This window comes from Pollachius pollachius (genome assembly GCF_949987615.1).
Source record: "Pollachius pollachius genome assembly, chromosome: 10".
Classification (NCBI taxonomy): domain Eukaryota; kingdom Metazoa; phylum Chordata; class Actinopteri; order Gadiformes; family Gadidae; genus Pollachius; species Pollachius pollachius.
In genome coordinates, this window is record NC_136943.1 from 4,623,331 (window position 1) to 4,640,597 (window position 17,267).

The 17,267-nt window shown below is 52.6% G+C and overlaps 2 protein-coding genes across 2 annotated transcripts in view; one reads left to right on the top strand and one right to left on the bottom strand.

Moving 5' to 3' along the window:
• The window catches only part of dock2 (dedicator of cytokinesis 2), a 121,761-nt gene that overhangs the window by 66,538 nt on the left and 37,956 nt on the right, over positions 1–17,267 (top strand).
• insyn2b (inhibitory synaptic factor family member 2B) lies at positions 917–12,573 on the bottom strand (the record flags this gene model as incomplete). Its single annotated transcript, XM_079745531.1, has 3 exons — positions 917–1,130; positions 7,849–7,923; positions 10,958–12,573. 3 exons carry the CDS (start codon positions 12,571–12,573, stop codon positions 917–919), a joined length of 1,905 nt encoding a protein of 634 aa, XP_079601657.1.

Here is a 17,267-nt window from a genome sequence, read left to right on the forward strand (position 1 = left end):
ACGGTCTTCAAGTGCAAAGTTCTGAACGTGCTTCTGTGATATCAACGCTCCGCTGGGCTTCCCCAGAACCTTCACATCCAGGTCTTTTATCCTCTCCCGGCAGCCTGGCAGACAGCAGATCTCCCGAACTCACTTCTAACTTCCGCCTCCTATTAAGACCTTCGATTTTGCGGTCCTATCCACACGCTCAGTTCTTCAATTCCTTTGTTTTTAAGTATTCCTGTGTTCTGAAAGTTAATTCCAATGTCTTCCAATGTGCACGATTGCCGGGGAGATCATGTCCACTGCTACAGGCGTGGATCAATCTTGGCATGGAATCGATCCATTCAGCCAACCATCAATTCATCCGTCCATCCTCTCAATCCACTTCATGCAGTTCATTCATCACGGACTCCTTTGTTCTCCACACCGAGGAACCATACCAGCCAGCTGGCACTGAAAAGCGTGGCCAATCGCTCCTTCCTCCTCCTCCTCCTCCTCCCAAACGCTGTTTCTCTCGGTGAGGAAGCTGCCAGCATCGCTGAACGACCCCCTCGGTCGTCTGTGACAAGTCCCCGGATCGGTTCCTCTTTGATCCGGCCTCCTCTCTCACCGCTCACCTTCACCCCCCCCCCCCCCTCTTCCCCCGTCCCGCCCACTGCGTCTCGTTCTCCCTGCTAACCGACGGACGGAACGTGCCGTGAATTGAAAAACAAACGACAGAGTTACCTGCGGGGGGGGGGGGGGGGGGAAACACGACAAAGAAACTGCATTATTTTGTACGTCGCGTTCCTTTACTGTCTCCTCCGCTCGGGAAAAACAAACGGAGCACACGCACCGGCGTCCTGCTCCCAGCGGCCCCCTCCCCCTTAGATCCGTTTAGCGGTCGCTGCCCACGGCGGCCGGCGTGCCGCGGTGCCCCCGCGCCCTCGCCGCGCTAAAGCCACCAGAAGCACTTCTTGCGGAGCTTCTTCACGCGGGACTTGGTGCTGGGCCTCGCCGCCGACGAGGAGGAGGTGGAGGAGGAGGGAGCGGTCGCCATGTTCTTGGGCCCGGGGGGGGGGTTGGTCCCCAGCCCGTCCCACTCCCCGTCCAGCGCCTCCATCACCTCCTGCAGCCGACCCTCCTGCTGGCGGAAGTCGTGCTCCACGCTGCGGGTGGAGGGAGGGAGAGAGAGGGGGAGGTGGAGGCGGAGAGGAGGAGACAAAAGGCAGACAGTACAATTAGGTCAGCCGTCTAGCATGGACTACACATCGGGCAGGGGGGGGGGTTTTTTTTTTTTTGCAAGTCCAAGTTCATCTGCAAGGAGATTGGAGTGGGGGGGGGGGGGGGGGGAAGATGTTCTGGCGAGGTTCAGACGCAGGGCACGCTAAACGGGTAGACGTGGAACGTTAGATGAATGGCGCAGCGTCGGGGTTTGGAGGACGTTCCGCTGCCGGGGAGAGGAAATGAAAGGAGGCACTAGGGGAAAGAAAGAAAGAACCGAGGAGATGTGCATATGCCTCTTTCAATTGCACAGCGCCCCCCACCCCCATTGTAGAACGCTCGCAAAGTCGTTTTTGGGATTGCGATATAAATCATGCCTGACGCCGATACTTAACTGACAGGCACGCACGCACGCACACACGTCACCACGCACACGCAGGCATCACACACAAACAGGCATCACTGTGACGCCACAAGGGGGCCCGGCTCAGCACGCCGTCCACGTCTGAAGGCTGGGCAGACGTCACGCGGCGGTAGATAACAGGCCGGAAGAGAGGGGAGTGGGAGCAGGGAGTCTGGCCAGGACTCCAGTACCAGACAGGCTCTCTGCAAAGTGGAGCCCAAAGAGCCAGGGAGGTACAGCGAGTGAGGCAGCAGTTTTTTGTTTTTTTTCGGTGTGCTCACCCCCTCCTCACACTTAATCTCTCTCTTCATCTCTCCCTCTCCATCTATCCCTCCTCTTTCACTCTCTCTCTCTCCTTCTGTCTCTGACTGTAGCTCTCTCTCGCTCGCTCTCCCTCCCTCTCTTATGCTCGCTCTCTCGGTCTCTCTCCCTCTCTCGGTCTCGCTCTCTCTCCCTCTCTCGGTCTCGCTCCCTCTCCCTCTCTCGGTCTCGCTCTCTCTCCCTCTCTCGGTCTCGCTCTCTCTCCCTCTCTCGGTCTCGCTCCCTCTCCCTCTCTCGGTCTCGCTCTCTCTCCCTCTCTCGGTCTCGCTCTCTCTCCCTCTCTCGGTCTCGCTCTCTCTCCCTCTCTCGGTCTCGCTCTCTCTCCCTCTGCCCATTTGCTATGCTTCTCATTTTGAACTCCATCTCACTCCCTCTCTCTCACCATCCCTCTTAATGGTCCAGTGCTAGTTCTGTGTGTGTGTGTGTGTGTGTGTGTGTGTGTGTGTGTGTGTGTGTGAGTGTGCGTCAGCCCTTCTAAAGGTCCGTAGCATAGGGCTTGTAAATGCATAGACTAGCATCTGGGGCTAATGAGGCGCATGATTAGTCATGGATCAACCAAAACACAATCAGACAGATGTGGACAGATGGGAACACACACACACACACACACACACACACACACACACACACACACACACACACACACACACACACCCTCTTGCATGCTCACACACGAGTGACAGAACACACTCCTTCCTGTGACAGAACACACACACAAACACACACACAGACACACACACACACACTACCACACACACATACACACATACACACACACACACACACACAGACACAAGCTCGCCCTCATGCATTCTCTCACACACAAGTGACAGAACACACTCCTTCCTTGACACCTGACACATGCACAGCTCTCCCCACAAGCCTGCAGCAAGAAAGAGGGCAGGGAGATAGAGATGATGAAAGGAAGAATAATAAAGAAGTCTCTGGTGAGAGAAGGAGGAATGGCGGAGTAGAAGGGGCAGGAGATGAAGAGGAGGAGGGTGGGTGAAATGAAGGGACCAGTGGCTTTAATGAAGAAGGTCAAAGAGGTCAGTGGAGGGAGAGAGGGAGCTGTGGGGGAGAGAGAGGGGGTGGAGGGGAGAGGGAGGGGTGGAGGGGAGAGGGAGGGGTGGAGGAGAGAGGGAGAGGTGGAGGAGAGAGAGGGAGAGGTGGAGGAAAGAGGGAGAGGTGGAGGAAAGAGGGAGAGGTGGAGGAGAGAGAGGGAGGGATGGATGAGTGGTCAAAGAGGTAAGTGGAGGAGAGAGGGAGAGGTGAAGGAGAGAGGGAGAGGTGGAGGAAAGAGGGAGAGGTGGAGGAGAGAGAGAGGGGTGGAGGAGAGAGAGGGAGGGATGGATGAGTGGTCAAAGAGGTCAGTGGAGGAGAGAGGGAGAGGTGAAGGAGAGAGGGAGAGGGGGAGGAAAGAGGGAGAGGTTGAGGAGAGAGAGAGGGGTGGAGGAGAGAGAGGGAGGGATGGATAAGTGGTCAAAGAGGTCAGTGGAGGAGAGAGGGAGAGGTGGAGGAGAGAGAGGGAGAGGTGAAGGAGAGAGGGAGAGGTGGAGGAGAGAGGGAGAGGTGAAGGAGAGAGGGAGAGGAGAGAGAGGGAGAGGGTGGAGGAGAGAGAGGGAGAGGGTGGAGGAGAGAGAGGGAGGGGTGGAGGGAGAGGTGATGGAGATGGAGGGGTGGAGAGAGGGGGAGAGGGGTGGAGTAGAGAGGGGGTGGAGGAACGAGTGGGAGGGATACTGCAGTGGGTGAAGGTGAGGTGGAGGAGGCGATGGAGAGGTGGAGGAGAGAGATGGCGGAAGGAATGAAGAGAGGCTGAGGAGGTGAAGAGACATGGGGATGGAGGAGAGCTGGGGAGATGGAGGAGAGAGGCAGGGATGATGTGAGCCCCCAGGGAGCACCAGGGAAAGACGGAGGGGTCCTGGCTCCGAGGAAAGGTGGATGAGGAAGAGCGTTTGGAACTTCCAGGGACAGATAACTGAAAAAATTGCACTTATGAATTATTGATCAATGGAGAAAAAGGGCTATTGCCACAAACTGAGAATTATGGGAATGCAGTGAATATAGGATCACAAGCATGCTGGCGGGTAGCCACACACACGCACGCACGCACACACGCACGCACACACGCATATGCACCCGCACACGCACACACACACCAAGAACAGAGTAATGAGAAGGGGTACCTGTCCTACATTTTCCTGTTCTTTTTTAAATGAAGGATTTAAATCCACCGTGTTTCCTTTTTTTTCTCCGCCATTATCGAATATCACTCTTATTCACCCTCTGGCTACCTCTGTGTCGTTGTACCTTGCTCTCAACCTCCACCTCTACCGCTCTCTCTTCTCTATTGTTTCCCGGGACTATGGTGCCTCAATTCTTAATTCCTCCCTGCAGGCTGTAACTCTTGTGTGTGTGTTTGTGTGTGTGTGTCTGTCTGTCTGTGTTTTTCTGTGCTTGCGTGTGTGTGGGCATGTGTGTGCAGTTTTGTCTTTTGTGCGTGTGTTTCTGTTTTTGTGTGTTGGTTGTGCATGTGTGTGGGTTTGTGAGGGTTTTTGCATGTAGATCTATGTGTCTGGGGCGTGTGTGTCTATAGGTGTGGGACCAACAGGGACCCATCAGTAGTTGGAAAACGACCGCCTTGGAGTGGATGTTGGCCGTCGTCACGTTTCTCCCGGTAAACAAGCGTGTTAAGACTCACAAGGGGGTGTCACAGTGTTTTCCCCCACCCTGTGTCTGCGCTGGAGCTAATTAGAAGTGACACCAACTAAAAACCGCTCGGTGCCACAGCGGGGGGTCCTGTAGCGATGGCTCGGATCTCCTCACGTCATTAGACCAGGCGCCACTGTCCCAGGCATTGTGTCCCAGGCTGCGCTTCCCCTGTTTCCTCCCGGCAGCCTCCAGGAAGGCCATTACTGTACCGTCACACCAATGCAAGACTCCCTGCATCATTTAGAGGCAGGGTCATCATTGTGTGTGCATTTGTGAAATCATAAAAAAGAAAAACACTCACACACTCACGCTCATGCACAATGTGGGCATATGAGTGAAGAAAATGTGTTGATTGCAGCAAATCAACAGAAACTAGTGCGACCGCTCTTTTCCAAATGGAACTCGCGAGCTGTGTGGGAGCGTGCCCTATTTAGTTGGGAGCATACGCATGTGTGTGTTATTATGTACCGGCGTCTTTTCCACAAACATGAATGTCAGTGTGTTTCGCAGAGTGTTCCGCATAATCGCCGTCTTGCATGCACTGTGAGTGCTGTTTTAAAGACGAAATTATTTTACGGAATAATGCCATGGTGTGTTAAAAGTGCCCTTTCATAAGCCTGCCATTAAAGGCCAGATGGGTAAAAGGTGTAAAATTATATAAATATCATAGAAAATGTTAGAAAATCCCGTTAACTGTGAAATAACATGACCCACTCAGCCATTGTGCGCTTGCCTGTTTCATGGTGTGTACCATAGCATTACATAAAAGTGTGTCTCACAAATTAGACTTTATGATGATAATCAAAAGCGTGATGGCAGACTCGGTGAACAGAGTGTTTCACTATATTTCGCTTCGTTGGTTTCGACCTACCGTGTTGCTGCAAGGTGGCGATCTGTGAGCACTTGATTGGCCATTGACAGCGAACACAAAGGTTTCAAAGCAACGCCATGTAGACTGACCCCTTTAGAAATACGCATATTCAAAGCCGCTTCTAAAAGCTTCATCCATGTGCGCCAGTGACATCCCTCAGGCAGGAAGAATGTCTCGAAACCAAACAGGAAACAAGGCGTAGCTCCGCCCCTTGCAGGTCATCAGTTTCCGGCCCAGGCTCTGTCCCGCCTCCCCCAGAGGTTCTGCCATCAAACAGCAGGAGCGCTGGATCCAAGATGGCACACAAGTGAACCAAATAACAAAATGGCACTACCTTTGATTTACTAAAGCAGAGATTCTGAGCGACGGGTAGGCTCGGGGCTGTTTATTCATAGCGTTGTCGCGCTTCATTTATTGCGCTACCCTGAAGTTGCAGGGGCGAGCCGGCCCTATGCTAGCATCTCTAGTGAGAGGTGGTGGGACAAGTCTCTGGAGGTGCCACCACCAGAGTCCTTACGGCCAGCTCCTGGTGGTTAACTTGTTTATTGACTGTGTGTGTGTGTGTGTGTGTCTGTGTGTGTGTGTGCCTGTGTGTGCGAGCCTCCATCTGTTTGAAAGTGTTGAGGCTTATGGCGTGCGGAGGAAATAGCGTTCTTATGAGCACATATACAAACACGTACATCAGAGTGTGCGTGTTTGTGTGCTTGCTTTTCATGTTGTTTGTTTGTGTGTCTGTGTGTGTGTGTGTTTGTGTGTGCATGTTTGTTTTTCTGTCCTTTCCCCTCGGTCTTCATTAGAGATTTCAAGAGCTTTGGTTGCTGCCTTGCTAATTAGAATCTGAAGATGTGTGTGTGTGTGTGTGTATGTGTGTGTGCATGTATGTGTTTGTCTGTGTGTGTGTGCGTGTGTGTGTGTGTGTGCGTGTGTGTGAGAGTGAATCCGCCGGGGGCAGACAGATGTGTTGGTGCAATATTAAGGTGAGTAAATTGGTGATAAAATGTGAAGTTTATTTCCGCCCAGTCCAACAAGAACGGGCAACCGGCCTCAGCGCAATCTGGGCCGCATCTCCCCTCGGTGGCCATGTGTTTACTCAAAGACTCCCCAGTCCCGTACTCACAGTTACAGATATCGTTGACTCAGGAGAACTATCCATTGTCTCTTCCCCCCCCCCCCATGGGTTCTACATCAAAGGGAGACGGGGAGGTGGAGTTTCGGTCGGTGTTACCCGTCGCAAGGGAGGAGGAGGAGGAGGAGGAGGGAGGAGATGAGGAGTGGGGGAGGAGGAGGAGAAAACAGGGGTGAGAGGAGGTGGAGAAGGAGGAGGGGGTATTAGGAGGAAGAGGAGGTGAAAACGGAGGGAGGGGAGAAGGAGGAGATGGGGGCGAGAGTAGGGGGAGGAGGAGATAGAGGGAGGGGAGGAGGAGGAGAAGGGACAGAAGATGGGGGGAAGAAGAGGAGGAGAAGGAGGAGACAGAGGGGGAAGAGCATGTTGTTAAATGTTGGCAAAAAGTAATAGAAGATTGGACTAGGGTGAGATGAAAAGATGTTATGATTTGCAAAGGAGAGAGAGAGAGAGAGAGGGAGAGAGAGAGGGAGAGGGAGAGAGAGAGAGAGGGAGAGAGAGAGAGAGACTGAGAGAGAGAGAGGGAGAGGGAGAGGGAGGTTTCTATCCCTCCCAATGCTGCTACAAGTGCTCATGTTCGGATATGGGATTTTTGCAAATGCTGTTGCTTATTTAGGTCACACGCACGCACGGCAGAACGCATGCACGTATCCACAAAGGCTGGGCGGCAGAGTTCGAAGAATCCTGATATTCAGCCTTTGAATCCATTTGTTTAGTAGGCAGAGACGCTTCCTTTATGGGCAAATCCCTTCTCCTGGAGAGACCTCTGAGGGCTCTTTTGAAACGCACGTATATGTCCTTAAAAGATACGCCCCATGTGAAGAGACTTCAACACCCTGGAGTTGAGGTGAATAAGGCATGAGTAGGATTACTAAAATGTCACCGTGAGGAATACAAGATGACGGAATGAAAGGAGGAATGAGAAAGAAAGGAATAAAGAAGAAAAGAAAATAAAGAGGCAGGAAAGGTTTTGGCTGTGTGTTTGTGGTCTTTTGCAACCCCAATGTAAGGATTATGTTGAAATAATGGATATGCATGAATACTACAAAGCCAACTTTATGAATGAAAGACAGGGTAAGAGAACCAAACAAATAAAGAGAGAGAAGGAAATGAAGGACAGGGAGGAAGGAGGGATGAAAGAAAAGAAGGCAGGCATGATACTGCGTGCGTGCGCTTGTGTGTGAGTTTGCGTGTGTGCGTGCGTGCAGTAAGCCCTGAATCCCGAGCAGCTACCTGTAGATGATGCAGGCTGTCTTCTGGCAGGTGGGGCAGTTGTTGATGTCCTGGCCGGTCCTGTACGATCGTCGCCTGCAGGGGGGGAACAGCGTGTGATTAAACGCTAACACAGCAGCACTCTGGTAGCAGGTTAGCAGCCGCTCATAAAATGCGTAGGCGTGCATTTAAGTGAATCTGCGTCCTTGGTAAACAAGCAACCTGAAAATGACTTAATGCAGTTTCATGTGCTTGGTCATTAGTCATCATTAATGATGATGAATCCCTGCAGCACCAGGTCTGGGTGACGTATAAACCGAGCTCATCTCTGTGGTTCTGATGAGAGATGAGAGAGAGAGAGAGAGAGAGAGAGAGAGCATCATACGAACCGCATATTGTTTTCTTCAAAACCTATTGCAATTGTTTTTTCCTAATATCAATATCTTAATATCAGTGAATCAATCATGTCGCCCTGTGTTTGTTGTCAGCACCGTGGATCATCCTGGGGGGATGGGGAGGGGATATTACGGCACCCTGTATGGATGGCACACGTCAGGAGAATACACCGGCGTGATGTGTTAACAAGATGCATAGTCTTCCTCCGTGTGATAAATAAATATCGACCTTTGCCGGGATTGTCTTCGTACCGCGCTGCAGCTGAACGAGCGCCAGAAAACGGGATGATTTCCGTTTACAACATTATACGACTTATTTTAATTACACAGAGAGGCTGGTTGACCTCATTGTCCATGTAATGGTGGGGGGGCGGATTAAGCTGGTTGTTATTCGCTCGGCATGCTCAAAGTTTGTGCATCCAAAGATGCAAAAATATGCGTTTCGTATAATGTAGCAGCCCACACTTTGATCAGTGCTTTAATTTTTTGTTAACACATTAACAACTCTCCCTCTCTATTTCTCTCTCTCGTCCCTCTCTCTCTAAGGAGTGTTCTCTTGTGATCCATTTAATGCACTCTTGTTTTTGATGCATATCTATGTATTCATCTCCCTGTCCTTGGCCCTCTTTTTCTCAAACTGTGTGTGTGTGTGCTTCCTAATCCACACATGAATACATGTATTACATGCGATCAACAGCATAAGCATAAGAAGACAATGAAAGGGGACTAGAAAGGGATTGAGAGAGAGAACGAGATAAAGAGAGAGAGAGACAGAGACAGAGAGAGAGAGAGAGTCTTTGTGCATACTGTGCATAGGGGCTTTGCCTCTGCTGAAACATTAATTGCATATGGCCAATAGTAATCTGATAGGGATTGCTTTGGCATTAAGAAGCTCTGACAAGCCTAGGAATAGGGAGGGAAGGAGAGGAGGAGAGAGAGACAAGCATGACATGCAGAGGAGACCGTAGGAGGAGGTATACTGCGGGTAGGATGGATGGGTAATTAGGATGGATGCCCATGGAGACAGAGACCCAGATATAGGATGACAACACCCACCTGTAAAATAAAGCAGGGGCTACAGGACTCATGCAAGCTGTATGCATTTGTGTTGTTGTCGTCGGGCAGAGAGGGAACAGTGAGTGAGAACGAGCGAAAGGCCAAATTATGAGGTAAATATATACATATGACGGGAGGTGTTGAAGGGAGAGGACGTGTTGTTTTTGGGGCGGTTGAAGATGACATCTCTGTTTATTGGGAGGAAGGAAGGGGGAGAGAGAGAGGGGAGAGAGAGAGAGAGAGGACACGAAGAGTGGATGAAATTGGACAGGAGCGGGAAAGCAAGATGGACAGCTTGACGTGGTGAAAGGTGTTGGGCCATGGGCTGGGGGGGGGGGGGAGAGGGGAGATAACAGCGAGAGGGGAGAGGGGGGGAGATACCGAGAGATAAGACATACAAGAAAAAGAGTTTACAAACTGAAGCGGAGAGAGGTCGTGGGTTGGGGAGGTGAAATAGATAGTGGCGTCGGCGTTTGGGGAAAAGAAGACCTTGATTCACAGCGGGGGGTTGGCCAGGGGCAGGGAGATAGGTGCGGGGACGCAGGAGAGAAGCCATTAATTATCACCCGACGGGAGCAAGAGGAGGAGTGGCGTGGTGAGGGATGAATGGCTCTAAACGGAGGAGAAGAGGCTGTGATCGAAATGTAATGAGTGGGAAAAAAGCCGAGGGGGATATCAGGCGAGGAGAGGAAACAAAGGAAGGGGGCAGGAGCTGAGCAGGAATAAAAGCCTCTTCAGGGCCAGGGATAGGAGAGGAAACGAGAAAGGGGTCCGGGGCGGCGGTATTGTGAGCATCGGGATGCGAGTGTGGGCATTGTGGGTGAGCAGGGGGTAGAGATATGTCTCAGAGCGGCGCTGTTCCCACAGCGGTTTCTGCAGGACCTGTGCAGCATGATACCGTCAGATAAGACGATGCGAGCAACTGCTGGTATTTGCTTTGAGGCACCTCACTGGATTTGGCTCCATACAGTCACTCACACACACACACATACCCACACACTTACATGCACTCAGTCACGCACACAGTCACTCACACGCACACACTCATACAGAGACACCGCACACACACTCACTCACACACTCACACAGTCACTCACATACACGCAGTCACTCACACACACAGTCACTCACGCACACACACTCATACAGAGACACCGCACACACACTCACTCACACACTCACACAGTCACTCACATACACACACAGTCACTCACACACACACTCACTCACACACAAATAACCACACACTTACAGTCGCTCACATACACACACTCATACAGAGACACCACACAAACACTCACTCACACACACAGTCACTCTCACACACACTCACATATGCACATGCACACACACGCGCATGCTCAAACACAATCACACACAGACACACACACTCACACACACACACACACACACACACAGAAACACGCACTCTCACACACAATCAAACACGCAATCCCACACGCACACAGAAACTCGCTTGAATCCGCCAGAATATTGGCCTGACATTTAAAATCTATTACCCACAGTTGTCGTAGTAAATTGCGGTCGGAACGCGCGCGTCTGCCCCGTCGCCTCCCGTCTCATCGCCTACCATCTCACTTAATACGCAGCCCCCCGCCCCTCCCCCGCGTCTCCCCCCTGTTCTCCACCCGTCCCCGTCGACCTGCTCCGGCCCTTACCCTTCGCTGAGGGCCTTGTTGCGCTCCAGGTCCTGGATGACATTAAGCAGCACTTTGATCTTCTCCTGGTTGGACAGGAGGCTCTCCTCCACGGTCAGCAGCCGGCCCTCCAGGCCCCGCGGGGCTGCGGCCCCTGCCGTCAGGCCCCCCGGGGCCCCGTTGCACTGCGCGCTGGAGCGAAGCGTGCAGGGCGCGGCGCCGCCGTCGCCTGGCAACGGAGCCGCCCTGATCGCCGAGCCCTCCGATTGGGCGTCGGCGGTGGGGGTGGCGGCGGCGGCGCCCGGAGCCGGGGGGCGGTCCGGCGTGCCGCGGCGGGCGGGTGGGGCCTGCGCCACGGGGCTACTGGGGTTGGACCGGGGCCCCCGGGGGGAGTTCCGCGGCGGGACTGGGGGGGTGTCGGCCCTGGGTCCGGGGTCGTCGGGGGCAACGGGAGGCGGGGTTCTCGACGTGGCGTGGCACGAGGAATGCGTGCGATGGCGTGCGTGTTCAGAGGCGTGCCGGCGGTGCGTGTCGTCGTCGGGGTGCTGCTGCGTCTGTTGGAGCGTGGGCGTGGCCCGATGGCGTGTGCCGGCGGAGCGCGGGTCTGCGGGCGGCTGTTCCGTCGGGTCGGCGACGCCCGTTCTGCCGGCGTCCTGCAGGTGTGCGTCGGACGTCTGCGTGGCCGTGTCCTTGTAGTGGCTCAGGTCTATCGAGTGGGGTCTGGACTGCCGCCCGTACGCTTTGGACTTGACGTTCTGCGGGTGCGGCGCTTGGCTCTTCTGGTGGCTCGTGGGATGGGTTTTGGGTATGGTGTTGGACGCTTGGGGAGCCAGGGCGGCCTTGGCCGAAGGGTTTGTCATGGCGGGCGCCTGGACTGTGTGTGCGGCCTTCGCCTTGGAGTTCAACAGGGGGGAGTCCTTCCTCAACACATTGGGGGCCACAGACTGCTTGCGCACGGGGTTGGGCAGCGTCTGGCTGGCCGTGATCTGGCTGGCCACCCGTCGGCGGCAGGCCCCCGTGCAGGGCGCCACCTGGGACTGCCGGCGGCCGCACGTCCCGCACAGGCGGGCGGCGGGGGCCGCCATCATGCGGCAGGGCCGCGGCGGCGTGGCGTGCACCGTCGTGCACGCGCTCTTCGCCTTGGGGGCCGGACACTGGCTCTCCCGCCTCAGAGACTGGACCCGCCGCTTCTCCGGCGCGGCGGACTCCTTGGCGTCCGCCGCCTCGCTGCAGACCCCGCCCACCACCTCGGGGGCCACCACGCTGCCGTTGGGGTAGCGGCCCGCCTTCTTCTGGGCCCCCGTCGCAGAGGGGTTGATCTGGCAGTAGACCCCGCCGCCCGAGCCCTGCGACCCCATATCGTCCTGCGTCAGTGCGTTGATCTCGTTCTGGGACGTCTCCTTGCCGCCGCCGCCGCCGCCGCCGGCCTCGGCCGCCGTCCTCCTCTTGTCCATGGGCTTAGTTTGTGTCTGCTTGGCGCCGGCCGCCTGGCCGACGGGTCGCTTGGTGCCGGGGAGAGTCCGGAGTCCCGGGGAGGTCTGCACACCCACGCTGCACAGCGGGCCCCATCGGGACCCCGGGAGGGGCACCCCTAGCGCAGGCACGGTGTTCGTGTGGTCGGCCACTCTCCTCCCCATGCTCCACCGCCGCCCGCCTCAGCCCCCGGGGGAGCCGCAGACACCCGGCCCTCGCCGTGACATCGGCTGGAGTCCGCGGGGGTTGGTGTCCGGTCAGAAACGGGCACGGAGCCCCCCCCCCCCCCCCCGCTTTGTTAGGATAAGCGCAAGTGTCCGTGGGCGTCGGCGAGAGCGACCGCACCAACAGCCCTCGGCAGGGATTCAGCGGGTAATGAAAGGAGCTAGCAGGAGTCCCTTTGGGTCAGTAGCCGTAATGTCCCAGTGTCCTCCCATAAATGTCCGCCCCTGCAGGGGTTACGACTTCAGAGGGGGTGGGCCTGCGTGGGCTTGTCCGAGCCTCCGACCAATGGCCCGCAGCGCTACCCAGGAGATCGGTCGTTTCCTCGGCCATGTCTGGTCCGTCCTCGGTGTGGATGTGTCCTCGGTGTAACTGAAAGAGACAAAAAAGGAAGAGACAAGGACTTAATGGTAGGGCGGGGGAAACCCAGATACTACGCAGGTGGAGCACTATATAAAGGCTTTGACCGTGAGTGAGCGCGCACACTGACCGAATCAATAGAACTCTATCAACTTCCAATTACCCTCAAGGGTAGGCCAACTTTCAATCAAGTGCGCCACCCCTTGAAATGAAAGGAAGAAGCAGAAGGAATAGGGTATTACGTTAAGGCTTTACTGCGATGGCTTAATGAAGTCGTACGTCTCACTACCACCCTAAACGTTAGGGCACGCTTAACTGAAATATATGCAATTAAACTAAAATCGTTCCACAACCTAAACTCACTGAACCACATATATTAGATTTGACTTTTTCAATTTACTAGCTCATAATTGTTTATTTTGTTTAACTTGTTTGTGCGGTATCTTTCCCTTATTTCGTATTAACACCCGAATCCTTCATTCCGGTATCATTTCTTAGATTCAACAGTGTTGATTGCGCTATTTAGCTTTACATGATATCCGCAGCAAAGATATCATTCTCAATCTCTAGCAGAGTAACCGGACTAATCGTGGAGAGATACACTGCACTGCTCTACACTTTGTTATTTTTATGCCGATTTTTTTAAAATACATTTTAAATATCTATACTTCAGAGATATTCTGCTAAATCCCCTAAACGTTGATATTTATATCCATGCAGAAAAAGGGTAGGTGAAAGTCAAAGACCGAGAAGGTTGAAAAGGATGCGCTCATATCCCATGGGCTTTACATCAGCACAGATGCTCCATGGATTTTCTAGGATAGGAGTTGTGGAGTATCACAGAGTAAATAATGAATGTAGGGAGTATCGATAAGAACAACCCGAATGGGTCAACCACAAGTTGAGATAGAAGGAAAGTTAGAAAGTAACTCAATATGATAAGGCAGGCTTGTGCATCTCTGCATATAGGCTCCCAAACAGATAATGGCTGATCTCTGAGGCCTGGGTTAATCTATTTCATTAATTTCTTTTAAATCCTGCTTACTTCAGCCAGCCACCTCCAACATCAGATATATGGCTTTTAATTCAGGTTCAACGAGGAGCATCTGGGTCTCCTGGGAGTAACTGAAAACATCTAGAACATTCCAGTTGCTATTCAATAGAAAGTTGTGTGCTCTGTAATGCAAAAAATAATTATCTCATGGTAGCAATACAAATATTCACAAATATATTTTGTTTTTATTTGGTGTAATAAAAATGAAAACTCAATTTTCATTTAGTTGTCATAATTGGCCCATAAAAATAATAAGTAATAAAGTAATAACAAAAGCTATTAGGCAGAAGATTATAGAGGATGAATTTTCTCTTCTATAATTAACTTTTTTGTTTGAAGAAGTATTATGAATTTAGCACAGAATTTAGCACAGCAAGGTACTACCCGATTAAAGCAGAAACAGATTTTAACATATCAAAAGTGTGTGCTGTACATATTTTCAGCACAGACACACACACACACACACACACACACACACACACACACACACACACACAGCGAAACTGGAGGGAGATGATTGACAGTCCAGTCTGCTTTCTGCTGCTGTGGTAATTGTTAAATCCTCGGTTTTGAATTGGGCCACGCGAATCCCAGGATTGTGTGTCTGCGTGGCTGTATGCTTGTTTGTGAGGCGTCTCCCTATGCTGGAGAATTCGTATGAAATGTAATTTGCAAAGCAGGCTGCATCTGCATGGAAGGGGAATGGGCAGAAACATTATGTTTGTGAAAGAAAACTGCAGAAGAGAAGGAGTCTGTGTGTGTGTGCGTGTGTGTGTGTGTGTGTGTGTGTGCGTGTGTGTGTGTGTGTGTGTGTATGTGTGTGTGTGTGAGAGAGACACTGAGGTAACTAGAGGATCTAGACTAAGTCAATTGGAGGTAATTTCACTGCAGCTCATTTCCAAGCATTTGTCTTCAGACAGATCGGCAGAACAAGGAACCCAGGCCCTCTCTGCTGACGCAAACACATAATCTCTCTCTCGCTGCCTCTCTTTCTCTATCCCTCTCTCTCGTTCTCCATCTCTCTCTCTCTCTCTCTCTCTCCCTCTCTCTCGTTCTCCATCCCCCTCTCTCGTTCTCTCTCTCGTTCTCTCTCTCTCTCTCTCTCTCTCCCTGTCTCCATTCCTCTCTCGCTCTCTCCCTCTCTCTCTCTCTCCCCCTTTCTCTCGTTCTCCATCCCTCTCTCTCCTTCTCTCTCTCTCCTTCTCTCTCTCTCTCTCTCTCTCTCTCTCTCTCTCTCTCTCTCTCTGTCTCTCGTTCTCAATTCATCTCTCGTCCTCTCACTGCATTTCAAATACAGGACAAGGTGCTTTGAGTGTCACGTCCAACCGTCAATCTAGCATCCATTTGTGTGCGCACGCGCTTGTGTGTGTGTGTGTGTGTGTGTCCTTGTGCGTGTGCTTGTGTGCGTTCGCGTTTTATTTCTCACCTCTCACCCCTTGCCACACTGTCAGAAGGTCACCGACCGAACACTAATCCAGGCTCTCTGCCCTCCGTCTCTCGCACACACACACACACACACACACACACACACACACACACACATACACACACACACACACACACACACACCCCTCTCCCCGTCTCTATTCTCTCAGATCTCTATATCATGCGTGACGTCTCACCTCCATGACGATATCTCACCCCCGCATCGCCCCCGCTTTGTTCCTCTCCCCTCCTCTGATCAGCGTGACGTACGGCCAAACCCCCCCCCCCCCCCCAGCTCAGCTGTCGGGGCTGTCTTCTGTCCTCGTCTCCCGCCCCGTCTGGCGTTAGACCCCTCTCCTCTCCCCTGCTTCTGACCCACTGTATATGTGTTTCAGTATAGGAAGTGTTCTGCTATATATGTCGACATGTAAAGAGTGAGTGTGGCTCCGGATTGAATGTGAGAGAGTGTTGACTTAGGTATGGTCCTTGATGACAAGCATGCCGCACTTCCTCTGCTGAAGCATCTGCTGCCAAAAAACACACGCACACGCACGCACACGTACACACACTGAAACAAGGGGGTATAAGTTAAAGACTGAAGGAATCCACCAAAAGTGGGATATCTGTGATTAAGATCCACTACGTACAGGGCATAACGCACAAATGTGGTGTTTATCGTGTGTGTGTGTGTGTTTGTGTGGTTGGCCGCACCAAGACCCACACTAACATTTATCTAGCAGTAGCACCCAACCCTCCTGTGAATCCTCATCCCTCGGCCCCCAAGGTCAGCCTCATTTTTCAACTGTCGACGGCCGCACATGTAAGGATGAAAACGATCCGCTTTACTGCTCAGTAATCACACAGTCTCGCTTCTCCTCTATTCATCTCTATTAGTTCCTGCCTAAGTGTTCTCCTCCTCCTCCTCCCCGTCTTTCTGTCTCTCCTTCTCTTGGCCAGTGTGCCTGTGTTTTTTCTACGCTCAGACTAGGCCAGGATTCAGCAGTTGATTGCTCCCATGACAGTTGCATTGTGGGTATTGGCAGATGTTAAAGGTCAAACTGCTCTCGGTTGTCCCTTAGTAGGGGCACAAACAACACAATTAGGATGCTTTAATGTGGACTTTACCGGCTCTACGCAGCTGACATTGCCTTCCGTGAGCGTTATATTGAGACCCTGATTATGCCCTATGAAATATGATGCAGCAAATGCCATTTCGATGTTATACATGAAAAGCAATAAAAGTAATGCAATAATGAATCTTTAAAATTGCATATGGCCGGAATGCAATTAATGAGGCATCCTTCATTCCAGAAACGTAAATGTAAACCTTTTGCCCATGTCCTTTTTCCCCTTCTGTTCAAATCTTCCAACATTTATCTGACTCATGCCTGCCCAGGGAACCTCCGTCCCGTCCGACGCAGTAACAGTGACGTGTGTAAACAGGCCAACAAGCCTGCACAACAAGTGATCCATCCATAACTCCGTGGCTCCACGGATCACTAGCGACAGGCCACCGCGCCCCGCCCCGCCCCCAGTGTCCCTCCCAGTTCATCAACTGGTTCGGCTGCACCACCTCCCCCTGCCTGGAGACCTTTAATAAGCCCCCGGTCCCCGCCATTAGCAGGAGGCCGGAATGGCAGATGTCAACGGGGCTGCCCCTCTGCAGCACTGCATTATCCACAATTGGGTCAAAGTAAGTACAAATAGTCGGCTTTTAAGCCAGCTAAGCCGGTCGGAGCCATTTTCCTTCACGGGGAGAGAAAATGACATCTCCCGAAGCAGGGCTCTCTGGCGGCC